Source organism: Indicator indicator, chromosome 26, assembly GCF_027791375.1.
Source record: "Indicator indicator isolate 239-I01 chromosome 26, UM_Iind_1.1, whole genome shotgun sequence".
NCBI lineage: Eukaryota > Metazoa > Chordata > Aves > Piciformes > Indicatoridae > Indicator > Indicator indicator.
In genome coordinates, this window is record NC_072035.1 from 10,795,529 (window position 1) to 10,814,967 (window position 19,439).

The 19,439-nt window shown below is 46.8% G+C and overlaps 1 protein-coding gene across 1 annotated transcript; it reads left to right on the top strand.

Moving 5' to 3' along the window:
- Positions 1-58: 58 nt before the first annotated feature.
- Positions 59-19,085, top strand: ANKRD13A (ankyrin repeat domain 13A). Its single transcript, XM_054392488.1, has 16 exons — positions 59-82; positions 882-989; positions 3,404-3,536; positions 4,377-4,501; positions 5,187-5,232; positions 5,566-5,709; positions 7,404-7,599; positions 8,909-8,975; positions 10,334-10,415; positions 11,476-11,534; positions 12,811-12,947; positions 14,118-14,275; positions 14,858-14,971; positions 16,581-16,732; positions 16,978-17,042; positions 18,040-19,085. Exons 2-16 carry the CDS (start codon positions 891-893, stop codon positions 18,236-18,238), a joined length of 1,776 nt encoding a protein of 591 aa, XP_054248463.1. The 5' UTR covers positions 59-82; positions 882-890; the 3' UTR covers positions 18,239-19,085.
- Positions 19,086-19,439: the final 354 nt, after the last annotated feature.

The window sequence follows — 19,439 nt, forward strand, 5'->3', positions numbered from 1 at the left end:
CAAGCCCTGCCCTCACTCATTATGGCGGACGCTCCCGCCCCGCTCTACAGCAGAGCGGGCGAAACCAAAGCCTGGTGGAGGCGCGGGGAGGAAGCAGCCTGTGCTGTACGTTGAGTCCTCCCTAATGCTACACTGAGGCCAACCCCCTGCGCGGTGGGTCAGTCGCGGGCGGAACACTCCATCGGCCCTCCCGCTGGTGGGGAAGAGTTAAGGTAGGCGAGGAGTAGCCACTTCCTCTTTCCGTGGGCTCGCCGGTGGCGGCAGGCGGAAGGGAACGGAGGGGAAGCGCTCCCCTCTCCGACTAGCGCTGTGGTTCGTCCCGACCGCTGCCCTGAGGGACAGGAAAGGGGGACGCGGGGGTGAGGTGGGGTGGCTGGCGCTGTGTGGGGCCCAGGAGCGGGGGAAACTCGAGTGTGTGGGGCTGGGGTCAAGGGAGGCCCTCAGGAGTAGAGGTCCGAGGGGAGCAGGAGGCCCCCAAGGGTCTGGACCTAAGGGCGGGTGGGCTCAGAAGCAGGGAAACCCCCAGGAGCGTGAGGCTGTGGGGAACACTGGGAGCAAGAGAGACCCTTAGGAGTGGGGGGCTGAGGGGAGTAGAAGGCCCCCAGGTGTGTGTGTGTGTGTGTGTGTGGGGCACCAGAAGCGGGAGACTCCTGGTTGTGTGGGGCTAGGAGGGGTGTCTATGAGCAGGGGACCCCACCTTGGAGCGGGGTGAAGTGTTCATTGGGGCTTGTGATCCAGTGTTCCCCAATATCGCCTGGGGAGGGCAGGTGCCAGGAGAGAGGAGAAGCTTAAAGGGTCAAGGCTTAGGTAATCTGGGGTCTCCAAAAATCAAGAGAGGGGGGAACAGTGAGGGTAGGCACCCTGCTTCCCTGCTCCTGCAGGTGTGTGGCATGATGAGTTCCCCTGGCAGGGCCAGCAGCAATTATCCCCTGCACGTCCTGGTCTGGAATAATGACTACAGGAGGCTGGATGTGGAGCTGCAGGACAAGGTAACCAGCACACCGGGGTGATAGAGGGGCTGCGGTGGGGCTGGTGGCCTCAGAAGAGCTTGTGCCATGGTACAGGGCTTGGTGCTCCTTGCTTACTGCCTGTGTAGGCAGGAGTAACCCTGATGGCACTGCCAGGTGTGTTTGCTGGGCTTGCAGGATTGCTGTGCCTCTTTCTCTTCACCTGTTTATTTGTGGCTGCAGGAGTGGTGTCAGAAGGTGTAGGGATACACTTTTTGTCCTGTAAGACCTTTAATGTTGGCTTCTTATCTGCAAAGCCGTGCCCAGAGCATTCAAGTGTGGGTTGCAGAATGGCTGTAGAAAGTATTAGGAGTCATTGAAGCAGATCAGGGAGAGCAGATATGATGGATGTTGCATTTTTTGTATATGTGCCAGAAGAGCAATAAATCCTGCTTACCTTAATGAGAAGTCAACGTGCAGCAAAGGTGGTTGCTGCTGCTACTGCTGCTGGAGATTAAATCAGCCCCTAACTTGCTGAGGACCAGCAATTCTTACAGCTTCATTGCTGTCGAAGGCTGTGGAGGCAGCATTTTTATACTGGCTGGAATGTTTTCAGCATCTCTGGTAAAAAAATAGATCATTGTTTGGGGCTGTAGAGTAGAAAAAATACAAAGCTGTTCCCTTTCTGGGACAGCTAAGATGTAATGACGTAAGGAAACGGTCTGAAAAGCTGCAGCAGAGCTGGAGCAGCAAACATCCTTCGTGCTGAGATGCTGTGGAACAGCTCTGACACCGGTGTGGAGTAGAGTTTGCTGGAGCAGAGCAAGTTCATTACGTTATACCTGACACCACAAGTGTGTGAGCCAAAGAACAGCTGGGCCAACTCCCGATGAGTGACCATCATCTGCAATTCTAATGACACACCACGACCCACTAACACTTGCTTATAGCATGCTGCTGTCCTCTTTGTAGGAGAATCTTTGGAATGCAGTTACTTTTTACCTAATTCATGGGACTTTTAGTCCTTAACAAAAGCTTTAACCTTCCTGGCACGTTGCTTTTGTGTCTTTATTTCTGCTTCAACATTCTCACCTGGGAAAGTTTGTTATTAAACAAGGATTGTTTTGCTTCTCTTTGGTCTGAGGCTGCAGTTTACACCTGGGAAGTGCTCTTCCTACCTCAAACTAAGGAAATGAGCAACATGTTAAGATGGGATATGCCTCTCTCTTACTTCCTTTCTCTGCTTTTAAATGATTTCTGCTTTTTTTTCTTTTATGTATTCCAAAGATATTTTTCCTTCTGCTTCCTTGGGATAAACGCCTTGCTGTCAGAGGGGTGCCTGAGGGAATCTAAAGACACTTGCCAACTGCACTTGGTGTGGCAAATGATAGGTAGGATGTTTGGTGAGCAGTTAACAGTGACAAAGACAACTGGTTGGGATACCTTGGAGTCCTTTGCCTGGCAGTGCAGTGGGCATTGGAGCTGTAGGAAGTGGGGAAGCAGATTCATTAGATGAATTAGTACACCACCACAGAAGTGGAAAGAGAATGCTTTCAAATGAAGCATTCCTTATTCTGTGTGTGTGATCTTTCCAACTTGATGCTGTCAGATACACCGTGTTAACTTGCATAATAACTTTTCCTTTCTTATTCTGCTATTGACTTTCCCCTTTTCCTTTAGTTATAGATGCTCTTCTGTTTCAAATCTCTAAGCTAATAGTGACAAATATGTAAGGTATGAGTATGTTGTGCTTGCATGTTTTGGCTAGTTATGCCTGTGTAGTTTTGTTGGGTTGTTTTGTTGGGGTTTTTTGTGTTGTTTTGGTTTTTTTTTTTTCCTTTGGTCATTTGTTTTTAGTGCCTTGTCCAAAATGCTCTCACTCCTCATTGTGCTGTGTGTGTGTCAGTCAGATGGATGCTTTGTAAAATACCATTTGCTTCTAGACTTGCCCAAAGTGCTATCAAAACTGGTGTTGTATGCCCTGTTCTGTTTCTTTTTCCTCCTCTTGTTCATGATGTTGTGTGGTGTTAAACCCTCTGTTGGTTTCTCAGGCTTGTTGACTGTCCACGGTGCAGTGCACACAGACTAAAGCTCCTGTCTTCTCCTGGCAGAGAACCTCTTCTTCAGGAGAACTTCTCCTGAAGGAGAAATAATGACAGAAGAAGAAATGAGAAGCATCAACAAGAACTCAGTCATGTCTTAGATGGTACCAGTTCTTACCATCTCAGTTTTATAGGCCCTGTTCTGCTTCTCTCTTTATCTCCACGGGGAAGTAAAACTGCACTGTCCAGGGTACAGAACAGGGTCACTGTGCACCACAGATGTGGCAATACCAAGGGAATATTGACTCCTGGATTACTCCTGCCAAGCTTTGTGTAAACTCTACTTGCTGTGTTCTGATTAATTGGGTTGCACAGAACAGCTTCAGCATTCTTCCTCTCTTGGATACTCAACAGGATGTCGATCAACGGGATCCACGAGGCCGGACCTTGCTGCACCTTGCTGTTTCCTTGGGTTACATAGAATCTGCCAAAGTCCTGCTTCAGCACAAGGCAGATGTCACCAAAGAGAATGGGCAGGGATGGACAGGTAAAGAGCTGGAAGAACATCAGGCCTATGTTCATTTTTTTCAATTGTAGGTGTTGGATTTTAGAATCACTTGGGTTGGAAATGCCCTCTAAGATCATCCAGTCCAACCATCAACCCAACACCACCATGAGCATCAGACCATGTCCCAGAGTGCCGTGGCCACAGGTTTCTTGAGTCCCCAGGGATGGGGACTCCACCACCTCCCTGGGCAGCCTATTCCAATCCCTGACCACTCTTGCAGCAAGAGTGGTCTAATCTCCAACCTAAACCTCCCTGGCACAATTTCAGGCCATTTCCTCTCATTCTGTCACCTGATACTAGGGAGAAGAAACCAACCCCCACCTTGCTCCAGCCTCCTTTCAGGAGTTGTAGAGAGCAATGAATTCTGCCCTCAGTTTCCTCCAGATCAAAAAATCCCAGGCCCCTCATCTGCTCCTTATAAGAACCATTCTCCAGACCCATGATTTTGAGTTCTGTATTTTGTTCAGAGAGCAAGGCAATTCCCTGTGTCTGAGTTTCATGACATCACAGAATGGTTTGAGTTGAAAGAGACCTTTTAAAGCTCATCCAGTCCAACACCCTGCAGTCAGCAGGGACATCTGCAACTAGAGCAGGTTGCTCAGAGCCCCAAATAACCTGACCTGCAGTGGTTCCAGGCATGGGACACCTCCCATCTCTTTGGGCAACGTGGGCTGGAGTCTTGCCACCCTCAGTGTCAAATATTTCTTCCTTCTCTCCTGTCTGAATCTCCCTCTTTTAGTTTCAAACCATCACCCCTTTGTTGACAGGACAATCTTGGAGGCCCTGCTCAAAAGATTGTCCTGGTTTTTCTTCTTTCAGTTTTGCATGAGGCTGTCAGTACAGGAGATCCAGAGATGGTACAAATGATTCTGCAGCACCGGGACTACCAGCAGACTGCTATGACACTTGGAGGAGTTCCTGAATTACTCCAAAAGATTAATGAGGTAATGATTTAGGTTAAACCTCTTACTACTCCATACTGCACTCATTCAAGCAGTTCAGTTAAGCAGACAGAAATCAGATGGGCAGTTGTGTTCTTTGCTTCATCTTGTGTCTTCCACAACGATCTGGGGGATGGAGAGTTTTTACTTGACTTCACTTTGACATCCTTGTCATGACTCCAATGTTGAAGGCTAACTCTTGAAGGTGTTGGTGCTCCTCTAGTAAAATAAGGCAGGATAGCTCATCAGAGAGCAGCAGTGCAGGCCAGTGTCTTTGGCTGTTGGTCTCAATTTCATTTTTAAACGTTCATTTATCAGAGAATCACAGATTAGTTTAGACTGGAGAAGGCTTTTCAGATCATCAAATCTGACCCTTAACCCAGCACTGCCAGGTCACCACTAAACCATGACCCTCAACACCACATCTCCTCCAGGAATGGGGATGCCACCACTGCCCAGCCTTGTCCACAGTCTTGGCAAGCTTTTGTGGGGAAGAAATTGTTCTTCATGTCCAACCTAGACCTCCCCTGGCACAACTTTGAGGCTGTTTCTCATCCTGTTGCTGTCATCGTGTCACCATGTTCAGTTCTTTGTTTTCCTTTATCTAAAATGTTCACAAAGCCCACTGTGCTGAATGAGCAATGAAAACTATTTCATGAACTATTAATTTATTATTTTCCTTCTCCAGACTCCTGACTTTTATGTGGAGATGAAATGGGAGTTCACTAGCTGGGGTGAGAATCCTCCTCATCATTACTTCTTCTGATTTGTAGACAAAGGGACTTGTTTCAGTACAAACATCACAAAAGATAGGCCATTTCACATCTTTTAGCCCAAACTAATGTTTCCTTCCTTTTCATATTCATCTTTAATTTCAAGTTGGTGGGGTTGGTCCCTAAGCTGACTGTTCTTAAAGCTGAAGGAGATCAGTATCTGTCCTCCCCTGGAATAATGCTCATAGCACTGAGCAATCTTCTGCGAGGGATGGAGCTTCTACTCAAGTTCAGACTTCCCATGTGCTTAGTCTGCTGAATGTTTTTCCCACCTTTCTCACTTTTCTTCCACAGTCCCTCTGGTTTCCAGAGTTTGTCCAAGTGATGTCTGTCGCATCTGGAAAAGTGGTGCCAAGCTGCGTGTGGACCTCACTCTGCTGGGCTTTGAAAACATGAGCTGGGAGAGAGGGAGGCGCAGTTTGATTTTCAAGGGAGAAGGTAAAGCATCTTAGCAGCGTTCTGCTCTGAAACCTGTGTGAGCCACAGGGAGAAATCCCAGTTTCCTTAGTCACAGAATCAGTTTGATTTGCAAAAGACCTTTAAGCTCATCCAGTCCAACCGTTTTCTAACGTTACCAAAGCCATGGCCCTCAGCACCACATCTCTGCCTCTTTAAAACAGCTTCAGGGATGGGGAGCCAACCACTTCCCTGAGGAGCATATTCCAGTGTTTGAGAACCCTTTCAGTGAAGAAGTTTCTTCTGATATCCAATCTAAACTTCCTCTGGGGCAACTTGAGACCATTTCCTCTCATCCTGTCCCTTGTTCCTGGAAAGAAGAGACTGACCCCTGCCTGGATCCAACCTTCTTTCAGGGAGTTGTAGACAGCCGACGATGTTTCCCCTCAGCCTCCTCCAGGATGAACAATCCCAGGTCCCTCAGCTGTTCCTCACCAGCCCTGTCCTCCAGACCCTTCACCAGCTTTGTTGCCCTTCTCTGGACCTGCCCCAGCCCCTCAATGTGCTTCTTGGAGTGAGGGACCCAAAACTGAACCCATTACTCAAGGTGTGGCCTCATCAGTGAATACAGGGGGACAATTTTTGCAACAGAAGACTTGCTGAGGCTGTGTACTGAATACTATAAAAGCTTTATGTATGTGTTCTGTGAGGCTCAGAGAGATGCTGTGTTATGGTGCAACACAATGGCTTCAGTTCTTTACTTTGGGTAAATCTGAGGTCAAAATTTGGTAACAGGGCTGAAACTTGACGTCAGTCTTTCAGTCTATCTCCTTCTGCTCTCCTGCTGTGGTGGGTTGAAATTCCTTCCCCCCCAACATAAAATTGCCAGACCAGCTCAGTTGGAAGGCAAATGAAGCTGTATTTACAAGCAAAACTACAATCTAGAAATATGGAATGCAATGAATATGTACAAAATATACAACATTTACATATCTTTACAATTATAAACAGCACAAGAACCCCCTCCTGGACAAAACCAGAGGGGCTACTAATAGCTTCCCCTTCCCCACTTGTACACAGGACAAGAGAAGAAAGGAGAGCAGAGTCACTATTAGTACTTAACCACAACAAGAAGGCATTCAAGGTCAGCAGAAGCCAGAGCTAGTACCTGTCAGAGGGAAGGAAGTGAGACAGAAAATTAGTTTACAGATCTATATGTTGGTTTTCAGACCAGTGGGGTTATTCAGACCTTATCATTATTTTCCTTTTTGCATCCAATGGTAATTTATTTACATTCTATCACTTTTACTCAGGATCTGTGGAAAATTTTCTAGGCACAGCCTAGAACTACCACACCTACCCCCTCCCCTCCCTCCCCCCAAATAATTTTTAGGTACAGCTGAAAATTTGATCCCAGCTGAGTGAAAAAGTGAATTATTGTCCACCTTGTGGTGATACAGAGTCTTGTGCTCATATTTTTTATCCTGGAACTTTGCTGCCAAGTATTTTAGGCTAAGATGTACCATTTCAGCTCTTCAGTATGAGGGTGGAGAGACTCTGGGATTTGTTGCCCCAGGCTGTGGATGGCTCCTTCATGGGGCTGTTGAAGCCCAGCTTGGATGAAGCTTTGAGCAGCTGAAGTCTAGTTGCGAGGTGTCCTTGCCCATGAGAGGGAGGTTGGAGTAGATGATCTCTGAGGTCCCTTCCAGCCTAAGCCATTCTGTCATTTCCCACAGATACTGGAGGCTGGGCAGAGCTGATTGAGATCAACCATGATGAGAAGTTTGTCACAACAGAACGTTTTGAGATCTCCCAGCACATGAAGCGTTTGACCTTGGGCTCTATGACACCGAAGAGGAAAGATGTGGAGCGACGCCTCACCTCTCCCATTATCAACACGTGCCTTGATACAAAAAACATTGCTTTTGAAAGGTAAGCTGGAGACCTGCCCTTCACAGAGGAAGCCTTCAAGGTTATGGATGGGCATACTTGCAATAAAACTTTAAAGATAAACTCTCAAAAGCCTTGGTAATAAAAAAAAAAAAATGGCGGGTGAGAGCTGGAGCGGCTCAAAAGTTCATCTTGTGTTAGATAAAGAAATTCAGCTGGATCAGCTTGGCACTGCTGCTTGCTAACAAGTTACCAGTGGAAAAAGCTGATGTGCAGCAAACTTCCAGTTTATCATATTAGTGAGAGGGGTGGTAATCACAGAAACGTTTAGGCTGCAAAAGACCTCCGAGGTCATCCACTCCAACCATTAACCCAGCACTGCCAGGTCACCACTAAACCATGGCCCTTAGCACCACATCTCCACAGCTTTGAAACCCCTCCAGGGATGGGGACTCTACCACTGCCCTGAACAGCCTGGGACAGGCCTTGACATCCCTCAAGGGGAAGAAGTTGCTTGTGTCCAGGCTAAACCTCCCCTGGTGCAACCTGAGGCTGTTTCCTCTTGTCCTATCATTTATTCCTTGGGAGAAGAGACCAACTCCCACCAGTCTCCAACCTCCTTTTGGAGAGTTGCAGAGAGCAATGAGGTCTCTTCTCAGCCTCTTTTTCTCCAGACTAAACAACCCCATGCCCCTCAGCTGCTCCTTACCAGCCCTGTTCTCCAAACCTTTCCCAGCTTTGTTTCCCTTTTCTGGATATGCTCCATCCCCTGAATATCCTTGGAGTGAGGGGCCCAAACCTGACACCAATATTCAATATGTGGCCTCACCAGTGCCCAGTATAGGATACAACCCTTCGTGTGTATCTCCTTTGGGAGTGCTCTGTGCTGCAGTAACCTTCCCCATGGTCACAAGCACACAGTTTCAAAGCAAGATGTAGATTTCCAACATCTTTCTCTTGAATATTTAATAACCTTTTAAAGCTGCCCAGAACTGGTCTCTCTGAAGTTTGCTGAGCCTTAGTAACTACAGCATCTGCCCACCCAGAGACTAAGGTCCTAACTGGACACTCTTAATGTCCCCAAATTGCCATGGTAGGCCTAAAATCTCTTGAGTGTTGACCATGAGCTTAAAATCTCTTGAGTATTGACCATGAGCTAAGAAAAGAAGCAGCACAACTTCCTCAGCCCTCAGATATGTGTGAGGGACGGAGTGACTTGTGATTTTTATCTGAGATTAATCATGAAGTACCCCTTCAGATGTTGTTTAAAGTCAAATTTGGGAGGAACAAGCTGGGGTTTGTGTAGAAATGCATCTGTTTATAGATGACCCTCGTGTTTGCTTTTTGTCAGAACCACCTCTGGATTCTGGGTGTGGAAGACAGAGAGAGCAGAAGGTGTGAATGGTTATGAAGCAAAGGTAAAGGCCATTGTGTTCTTTATGAGATTTTCTAGGTCACTGAAGCATGATGCTGATTTTTGCCTTTATTGCTTGGATATTTTGGGTCTTAAACTTCCCATTGAGAGCATTATTCCGTTGTCAGCAGAAGTGGGCAGGAGTGAGGACCTTCAGGGCTCCCAAGCTTGCGGGAGGGATGTTGCCTGTGTGCAGGAAGTTGCCAGGGGCTGGAGCGGAGAGGAAGGATCAAAGTGTTTCAGAAAAGGGGCAAAAAATTTGGCACAGCTGCTAGAACTCCTTCCAAAAAGTGGAATTTAACTCAAGAATGAGTGTTGTCACTCTTTCACTGTTGGGAAGGTGATGAAGTCATTGGTAAAGTGCCTTCAGCACAGGATGCAAGGAGATAGAGCAACTCCTGACAGCAGGAGGCTGTTATCAACTCAAGTTACAGAAAACTGCTGGTAAATTAATGACCCCAGCCATGCTCAAGAGTCATTCAGCTGTTTGGGTTAATAGATATTCCATGTGACACTGGGCTTGTCCTCATTCCCCTTCAGTGAGTTCTTCCTGAAGATGGTTTTTACAGCTTTGCTGTGTTAGGAATTTAAGGGAAGAATCACAAGAATTAACTTCCCTGACTCAGTGTTTACTCCAGGTTTGGGGATTTGGGCAATCAATGATACTTTAAAAATGTTATTTAACAGAAGAAATGCTGAAGAGCTTTCTGCTTTGCTGAGAAGTTTTTTTCTTCAGGGCTGTTGAGTTGGACATGGGGGTCTTGAGAGTTTGTCTCTGCAGGAACAATCACTAAATTCCATCTGGAAGGTCTTGCCAGTGCCCTCTGTTTAGAAAGAGCATTATCTGACTTTTTTGCCTTGTTCTCTCTCAAATTCTCTGCCCAGCTGGGAAATCTTTCCAGCAAGCTTGGACATGCCTGTTTAGTTTTGAGGTGTAAATCTAGGCTGAAAGGCTGACTTCTGCTGCTGTCACAGTCTCCTGTGACACCAAACCCTGCTGCTCTTGAAGCACAGGATCCTTGGGAGCTGTCTGCTGGCTGGAGACCCTCTGGTGTGTGATTTGCAGGGTTACTTTGCCAGCTTGCCCAGCAGGTGGCATGTCCTGATTGCCTTGGCAAAGCTGTCAAAAATAGATCAGATTTTTCATTCTACCAAAGTGAAGACCCCAAATGCAGCTTGTTGATCCCCAGTGTGTTAAAGATGATCTTTGTCAGTGAGGAGCAGATCCCTGCTGCTTCATTTTATCTCTAGATTTGTTCACCTGGTGTTTTTCCTAGAGAAAACTCTTTTTTGTTTGTTTGTTTTGTTTTGTTTTGGTAACCTATGGTGCTTTTTGTCCTTGTACCTTTCTGGTTTTTCCAGGTGTACTTTGCCAACAATGTGAACGTGGTCACCAAAATCCGAACGGAGCACTTGACAGAAGAGGAGAAGAAAAGATACAAAGGTAGTTTTCCTACAGGATAACTGGAAATAGAATCACAGAATCGTTTGGGGTGGAAAAGATCTTTGAGATCAAGTCCAAACATTTTCTGACTCTTCTTCTGGTGTTAAACCTTTGGGCTCTCTGATACCTTCTCTGTGTTACTGGGCAGGTAGACAAGGGGAATACTTTTCTTGCTAACTTTGCCCTGGTTTGCTTTCATATTGTGTCTGATGTAGCTCATTACTTGACTCCTAACCTACAAATCCCAGTGTGGTGGGGTTGGAAGGGACCTCTGGAGATCATCCAATCCAACTCCCCTGCTCAAGCAGGGGCACCCACAGCAGCTTGCCCAGGATCACAATGGCTAGGTGGATTTGGAATCTCTCCAGAGAAGGAGACTCCACAGCCTCTCTGGGCAGCCTGCTCCAGGCCTCCAGCACCCTCACACCAAAGAAGTTTTTCCTCCTGTTCAGATGGGACCTGCTGGGTTCCAGTTAGTGTTTGTTGTCCCTTGTCACTGGGCACCAAATGAACTAGTCTTTATCTTACCTGTGTTTAGAGGAAGAAAGGACCTTTCAAAACTGTTGGAAGTGCTAAAAGGCTTCACTTTTCCATGCTTTTTCCTGCTCTGGAATATATTCATGCATTTACTTTTGCTTTGGCCATGATTACAAGTTTCATGTGGGCTTTGTTTGCTTGGACTTGTTTTGGTTTGGTGCACTTGTGGTATTAAAAATAGATTACTAAGAGTCACCAGCTTGTAACTTCCTGTGGAACCCCTGCCCTTCACTGGTCAGCCTTGGGGTGGAGGGGGAGAAACTGTGAATAACAAAACTGTCTACTAATGGTAGAAAGCACAGAAAATCTTTGCCCCTGATCTGTGAATTGTACCTGCTTTGTAGTGTCAAGTGTAGGTCCTGGCCTTGCCTTGGGTGAAGCTTAGAGGAGATGTGAAATGTTTACTTCACTGTGGCTTGCCTTGCTGTCAGCCTGGTGCATGTGTAAATTTTACTGCTGATTAACTGGGGGTTTGTTTCCTTTTTTTTTTTTTTTTTTTTTTTCCCCTCCTGATATCCTGAAGCTGACAGAAACCCCCTGGAATCCTTTCTGGGTACAGTGGAGCATGAGTATGGTGCTCAGGTGAGTGTCTCTGATGTCCAAACGCATCACTGCATCCCAAAGATCTGTGCTGATGGGAATTTCAGGCATGTGGATCATAGAATCATAGAATGGCTTAGATTGGAAGGGACTTTAGATCTCATCTGCTCCAATCCCCCTGCCATGGGCAGGGACACCTTCCACTAGACCAGGTTGCTCAGGGGTTTGTCTAACCTGGCCTTGAATACCTCCAGGCAGAAGGCATCCACAATCTCCCTGGGCAACCTGTTCCACTGTCTCACCACCCTTGTACTGAAGAACAACTTCCTAAGCTCCAGTCTAACCCTACTCCCTCAGCTTCAAACCATTCCCCCTGGTCCTGTCTCTAGACACCCCCAGGAAAAGTCCCTCTGCAGCCTTCCTATAGGATCCCTTCAGGTATTGGAAAGCAGCTCTGAGGTCCCCCTGCAGTCTTCTCTTCTCCAGGTTGAACCACCCCAGCTCCAGGATTTGCTTCCTTCCCTTAGTTTGGCAGCACTTTTGATGATGAGGTTTAAATGTTCCCTGAAGATGTTTTTGGTTGTTTTTATCCCTCAGATGTGCTGTACAAGCAGCAGGTACCTCCTTCTGAATGCCCTTAGGAAAATGTCATAGAATCTGTGAGCACAGCAAGAGCTGGGCTGTGAGCAGTGGAAGCAGGTCTTAGCATGCACAGATCTTGGTGTTGACCCAGCAGTGACCTGGGAAGGCAGGTCCAGAGAGCTGCAGGAGCCTCAGGTGGGAGATGGTGATCCTCAAAGATGTGAAAGGATGGTGTGACATGTCAGCACCCTCCTCTTGAGCAGCTCAGAGGAAAACCCTCTGTCTTCTGTTGTTCTGACACGTGTTGATAATGCTTTTGATGTGGCTTTTAGCCACTCCTGTCCATCTGTGCATGCTGCAGTAGATGATAGATTTGCCAGCTGCTGGCTTGGTATCAAGGTGGTGCTGCATATCTCCTATCTAGAGATTATTGTTTCAAATACCCCATCAAAGTTTTGCCTTTAATGAAAGGATTTGGAGCCTAGAAGTTCTGTAGCTTTGTGTGTGTGTTTCTGGTTGGTCTCTAGCTTGGAAATACTGAAGCAGATGTTTTCCATCTCTGAAGTGCTTGGAGATTTTCAACCTCAGTAGAAAATAATCTAAATATATCTTTGTATTTATGGTTATGCATCACTTGTCTCAAATAAAGAAGGTATCTTAAGAGTCTCTTCTTTTAGTTGCTGTCTGCTTGTTCCATACTTCTGGATTTTGAGCTTTTTCCTCTCTTCCCTTACAGAGTACAACCAAGACAACAGAGTATGCTGCAAGTAACAACCCCACTGCTATTACTCTGGAGGAATACTTTGACCCCGAGTTTGATTTGAAAGGCAGAGACATTGGAAGACCAAAGGAGGTCACCATTCGAACACAGAAGTGAGGAATTCTTTTAACTGTTTCTAATTGGCCTCTTCCCAGTCAGCTAATCTCTGGAAAACATTTTCTTCCTTTTTCTTTCTCCCTTGTCTCCCCTTGTCTCCCCTTGTCTCCCCTTGTCTCCCCTTGTCTCCCCTTGTCTCCCCTTGTCTCCCCTTGTCTCCCCTTGTCTCCCCTTGTCTCCCCTTGTCTCCCCTTGTCTCCCCTTGTCTCCCCTTGTCTCCCCTTGTCTCCCCTTGTCTCCCCTTGTCTCCCCTTGTCTCCCCTTGTCTCCCCTTGTCTCCCCTTGTCTCCCCTTGTCTCCCCTTGTCTCCCCCTTCTTTTTTCTACAAGTACCCAGGGTGGTATTCCCCCTGCTTTCAGAGTTAATGAAAAGAGATCTTGAAGTATTCAGCTATGGTCAAATTCTTCATCTACAAACTCACACAATCCCAGTATGGTGGTGGGGTTGGAAGGGACCTCTGGAGATCATCCAGTCCAATCTCCCTTGCTCAAGTAGGGGCACCCACAGCAGCTTGCCCAGGATCACAATGGCCAGCAGGGTTTGGAAGCTCTGCAGAGAAAAGAGGCTCCACAACCTCTCTGGGCAGCCTGCTCCAGGCCTCCAGCAGCCTCACACCAAAGAAGTTTCTCCTTCTGATCAGATGGAACCTCCTGGGTTCCAGTTTGTGCCCATTGTCCCTGGACACCACTGAAGGGAATCTGGACCCAGCCTCTTGCCCCTCATAGGTCCTTTAGCTCTTGCAGAGCATTGGTCAGATCCCTTCTCAGGCTGTTCTTCTCCAGGCTCAACAGCCCCAGGTCTCTCAGCCTTTCCTCCTCACAAAGATGCTCTAGGCCTCTCAGCATCTTCGTAGCCTCTGCTGGACTCTCTCGAACTGGGGAGTCCAGCACTGGACCCCATACTCCAGAGCAGACTGTGGGAGAAGGACCTTCCTCAACCTGCTGGCCACATTCTTCTCCATGCCCCCCCAGTCAAAGAGAACCTGTGGGACTCTTGCTGTAACTTGTGAGTGGCCTCCAGTGCTCTGCCTTAGGGCTGCCCAGGAGTGTGGCTCAGGTTCTCAGAGCAGTGCCTGGCTGACCCTGTGCTGTCTTTTGCTGCATCTGTTCCCAGACTGTAAACTGAGGATGGGTTTCGTGCAAACTTTATGCAACTTTCTCTTTAAGATTCAAAGCGACCTTGTGGATGAGTGAGGAGTTTCCCTTGTCTCTCATGGAACAAGTCACTCCAATCATTGATCTGATGGCCAGGACAAGTGCTCATTTTGCCAGGCTTCGGGATTTCATCACTCTGGAATTCCCACCAGGATTTCCTGTCAAAATTGGTAACTCTTAGCCATTTTTCTTATTTGCAGCATCTTCTTCCTTTCCTTTCTTTCTGTGGTTACTGCAGCAGGGGATTTACAAAAACTGTTATTTTTTCACTGGTAGCTAGAACTCAGAGCCCTGTCCTGCATCTGGGGTGACTGAATCCAAATTTTGCATGACAACAATCCTAGAAGGGTTTGGGTTGGAAGGGACCTCAAAGCTCATCTAGTTCCAAGCCCCTGCCGTGGGCAGAGACACCTCCCATGAGACCAGGTTGCTCCAGGCCTCATTTAACCTGGCCTTGAACAAAAGTGGAGGAAAGGAAAGGGCAGGGGAGGAATTTTTAGAGACTGGATCATTTCAGTAAGAACAAGCTGGTGCCAACCCCATCCTCTTAGCTTCAATTCCTAATTCTGTTTATAAAATAAGAGATCATAAGAGAGTGAGAATGACTAAGGGCAGCTTCAGGATGAAATGAGTTGCTCTCTACTGGGTGCTGCTTGTGGAATATATTCAAGTAAAGGATTGATGTGGCTGTAGGTGTGGGAGTGAAGGAGAGAGTTCCCTTTTTGACAGAAATTTCCCCCTGTTTCTTACAGAAATTCCCCTCTTCCACGTGCTGAATGCCCGAATTACATTTGAAAATGTCAATGGCTGCAGGACAGCTGACAAAACATCCTCACAAGGTGTTGGAGCTGCACAGTGTGAGTCAGGTGAGGAGGGGGAAGATGCAGTGATTGCATCTTTGTAGGTGTCTGTCAGTGGGATGCACAGGAGAGAGCTGAGTTAATGGCTGAGAGGGAGCTGCAGTGTGTCACAGCTGATCTGGGTGCTGTTCTTGCTCACCCATTCTGTCTCTTCAGTTCCTGCCAGACTGAACTGAGCTCTAACAAGCTTTACCAAGTATTTCAAGGTCTAATTTTAGAGGATCATAGATCCATAGAATGATTTGGATTGAAAGGAACCTTCAAGATCATCTAGTTCCAACCCCCTGCCATGGGCAGGGACACCTCCTCCTAGACTAGAATGCTCAAAGCATCATCTAACCTGGCTTTGAACACTCCCAGGCTTGGAGCCTTCACAACTTCTCTGGGCAGCCTGTTCCAGTGCTTCACCACACTGAAGGGGAGCAACTTCCTCCTAATTCTGGTGCTGTGGGAAGTGAAATCCAAATTAGCTGTCACGAGATCTGCAAGTTCTTTCAAGCAAAGAGTGGATCATGCCTGAAGCAGGATGCTCATGACTGCACATACCCAGTGATTCCCTGTCCTATGAGCTGTTGCAGATCCATTCATTAGGAGTTATCTCAGAGTGGTCACTGTAGTGTTTTATCTCCTGAAACCTTTTTATTCTCCCATCTGGCTTTGTCAGTGTTCAGCCACCTCAGTGCTCTGCTGCACACTGGGTTTTTTTGTTGCATGTGCCAGCATCCAAAAGAAAGACCCTGCTTTCTGTCTTAGTGCCATGCTTGTGGCCACAGAAGCCTTTCAGAGCCTGTGGGTACATTCAGCCAGGTGGTTCATCTGCATTTGTGGAGTTAACTGAGTCATGCATAAACAGCAGGGTCTAGAGCATGGATGTTGTGAGGAGCAGCTGAGGGAACTGGGGTTCTTCAGCCTGGAGAAAAGGAGGCTGAGAGGAGACCTTCTGGCTCTCTACAACTCTCTGAAAGGAGGTTGGAGCCAGGTGAGGCTTGGTCTCTTCTCCCAAGGAACAAGTGATAGGACAAGAGGAAATCACAGAATATATCTGGTTGGAAGGTAGCTCAAAGATCATCCAGTCCAACCTTTGACCCAGCACTGAATGGTCAACGTTAAACCAGGTCCCTAAGTGCCAGGTCCACAGGGCTTGATGAACACTCCCAGGGATGGTGGCTCTGTCCTGGGCAGGCCATTTCAATGTTTGAGAACCCTTTCAGTGGAGAAATTTCCTCATATCCAGCCTAAACCTCCCCTGGCACAGCTTGTAACCATTTTCTCTAGTCCTGCTGCTTGACACCGAGGACATGGCCTTAGGTTGCCCCAGGGGAGGTTTAGGTTGGCTATGAGGAACAACTTCTTCCCCTTGTTGTTTGTCAAGGCCTGGCCCAGGCTGCCCAGGGCAGTGGTGGAGTCTCCATCCCTGGAGGGGTTTCGAAGCTGTGGAGATGTGGTGTTGAGGGCCATGGTTTAGTGGTGGCCTGGCAGTGCTGGGTTAAGGGTTGGACTGGATGAGCTGAAAAGTCTTCCAACCAAAACATTTCTATGGATCATCAGAGTTTTTCAAGGCACATCATGTAAAAACAGACTGTGCCACATTTGGAACTGTATTTGTCTTCTCTAGGTGCTAATTTTGAGGTTGACCAGTCGGTGTTTGAGATCCCCAAATCCTACCACGTCCAAGATGATGGCAGGAACATCCACGTGCAGGATGAGGATAACGAGATCATGCAGTTTGCTATTCAGCAGAGCTTGTTGGAATCTGGTGGCAGTAAGGTAAGGAAGGGTGCTGTGATCTGTGCAGTGCAGATCTGACAGCTCTGATGAGGACCATGCAGCAGCAGCTGCCTCTCTTGATGGAACCACTGCAGGAGCTGTTCTTCTGAGAACCCCAGAAGAGGAAAAACGCAGTGATAGATACTTCAGAGAAGAAATCAGAGAGATTTAAGAGTTCCCTTTCAGTGAGCTGCACCACAGATGTGTTAACAGCTGTGATATTGCCTGTTTCTCCCCACTTCTAGGACATGGGGGTGCACTCCAATGGAGCAGTTGCATATTCACCAGACTTCAACATAGAGTATCAGAGGTAACTCATTTGATTTCACATCAAGCCATACAGTGACAGAGCAAAAACACTTCCAGCAATACCATGAAACAATTTTGCACCTTGTTATGTTTTGGGTATTTTTTTGCTTCCTGCCTATTTGTAGGATGCCCAGAGCTCAGAGTCTCTTTTCTTGTGCTTTTAACTTTTTTTTTTCTTTTTTAATGAACAAGGACTCTGAATTGGGCTTCCCTGACTTAATGTAGTTCATTTTATGTTTTGGGGTTTTTTTTGCTTCCTGCATATTTGTAGGATGCCCAGAACTCAGAGTCTCTTTTCTTGTGCTTTTAACTTTTTTTTTTTCTTCTTTTTTAATGAACAAGGACTCTAAATTGGGCTTCCCTGACTTAATGTAGTTCATCTTTGTAGCTCAGCTGTGGGACAGAACAGATTTTTTTACCCCAAAAATAAACACAGTCCTTCTGTTCTGCTCTTAGCACTGTGAATTCGGTCCCTTTAGGCTGATTGTTTGTTTATGAGATGCTGCACCCTTCAGGGTATCTCTCTCTTTTTTTTTTTTTTTTTTTTTTTTTCCCTTCCCTTCTCAAAATCATTATGTAAGCCTTCAAAAGACAGCAACATATGTTTAATGGACCCTGGAGAATCTGCTCTGTGAGGTCTTCCTGCAGTGCAGTGCAAAGACATCTTTGTGCAGACAGAAGAATGCATCCCCCTGGTTCTTCTGTGTGTGGGAAGTGGTGTGGTGTTTAAAGTGGGTGAGAATGCTTTCAGGAGCCCTTGAAAATGGAACTGTTGGTGTGTGTGAAAGGTTCTGAGGAGCCTTCAGAGAGCAGCTTTTATGTTGGGAGTCATACAGATGTTAGAACAGCTGCTCTCTCATCCAGAAAGCTTCTCTCAGCCCTCTGGGGAGAGGGGTTTCAGGGTCACAGTTTGAAAACAGTTGTTGGGGAGGGTGATTGCAGGAGGTGTGACGCTGGCTCTGTCTCCTTTACTCCTTGAAGTTCTTTTTCTCCTCCAGGGCACTGCAGGAAAGCCTCCTCACAAGCTCAGGTACCCCACACTGCAGCACTCCAAGTGAACCTTCCAGCTTTGAGAAAGACTTGCAGCTTGCCATGGAGCTGTCAGTGAGGGAGCAGGAGGAACGGGAGAGGCAGCGCCGTGAGGAGGAAGATGCAGAGCTTCAGCAAGCTTTACAGCTTTCTCTGGTGGAAAAATAACTCTCCAGCCATCTCCTGAAGCAAGGAGGACCAAATTTGGGTAAAGCTGAGAGCTTCCAAAGCTACCAGCCTGAAGACCACTCCTGGATTGCTTAAGTAATCATTTCACTTGCCTTCTCAGTTGGCATCATCAGCCACCAACAGCTGATTTCTTTTGGTTTGAGGGTTTCAGCTCATGGGACACTGTGTTTGGCTCCCCAGCCACAAGGTCCTAGCTTGGGAGGAAAAGTTTGTATCAAAAGGTATTTATTGAAGAGCAGCTGGGAATCTTGCTTAGCCTCAGGATATAGGATTGCAGCAAAGCTTGAACTTTATGGGGAGCTCAGAAGGGAAACTTCATTACTCACCAAAGAGATACTCATCTGCTTAGTCACTTCCAAATAATTCAAAGCCATTGCCTGTTTCTTCCACCACAACTTGGCCCATGGAAGAGTCTTGACACACACAGCACACACAAGGTAGTTCTTCCTGCTGACAGCTGTTTTCTGTTAGTTCTCTTCAGCTGTGATTCTCTCTTCTCTAGTTACTGAGACTTCACCATGCACCCCCTGCTTAAGAGGGATCAGTTTATACTTGAACAGCTAATCCAAGCTGCAGATTAAACCAGTGCTTTCTGAAAGAAAGAAAGAAAGAAGAAAAAAAAGGACAAAAGTAGCCAGTAACATGTTTTTTAGATCCCAAAAAGGGACCATCTAAGTGAAGCAGCAGTTCCTGCAGTGATTCTAAACCAGCCAGTTCAAACAGAGGGGGCAGCAGAAAAAAAAAATCAATGCTAGGTCAAGGTGCTTCTCAAGGATTGCTCTGCATGCATGTGATGTGTGGGTGCTGAATTCAAACAGGAGGCAAAGCAGGGGGAAACTTTGATCTATCCCTTCTTGGGAGATCAGTTTTCATTCTGCCACCAGAAAGGGAAAGGTGTTGCTTTTTTGAAGATTCAAATGCACATCCTTCATGTGAATACATCTATTTTTTTACCTGAATGTTTGTATTGATTTTTTTTTTTTTTTTTAAACCAAGCCAATAATGACCTAACAGCCAGCTTGTGACAGTTACCAGGTATCTTTTAACCAGCTTTCCTCAGGTCTTTCCTCCTAGGAGAGATTTAGAGCTGTTTTTATCTGCACTTCTCTTGGTGTTTACAGCACTTCCACTGTGGCTCTCTTAAGTGCACTCCACAAGGACATGCTGGACACCCGCAGGA

Coding starts and splice junctions, on each gene's coding strand:
- ANKRD13A (XM_054392488.1), top strand. CDS start 891: ATGATGAGTTCCCCTGGCAGGGCCAGCAGCAATTATCCCCTGCACGTC. Junction 5,233..5,565: donor ATGGGAGTTCACTAGCTGGG/GTGAGAATCCTC, acceptor TTTCTTCCACAG/TCCCTCTGGTTTCCAGAGTT. Junction 10,416..11,475: donor GGAGAAGAAAAGATACAAAG/GTAGTTTTCCTA, acceptor GATATCCTGAAG/CTGACAGAAACCCCCTGGAA.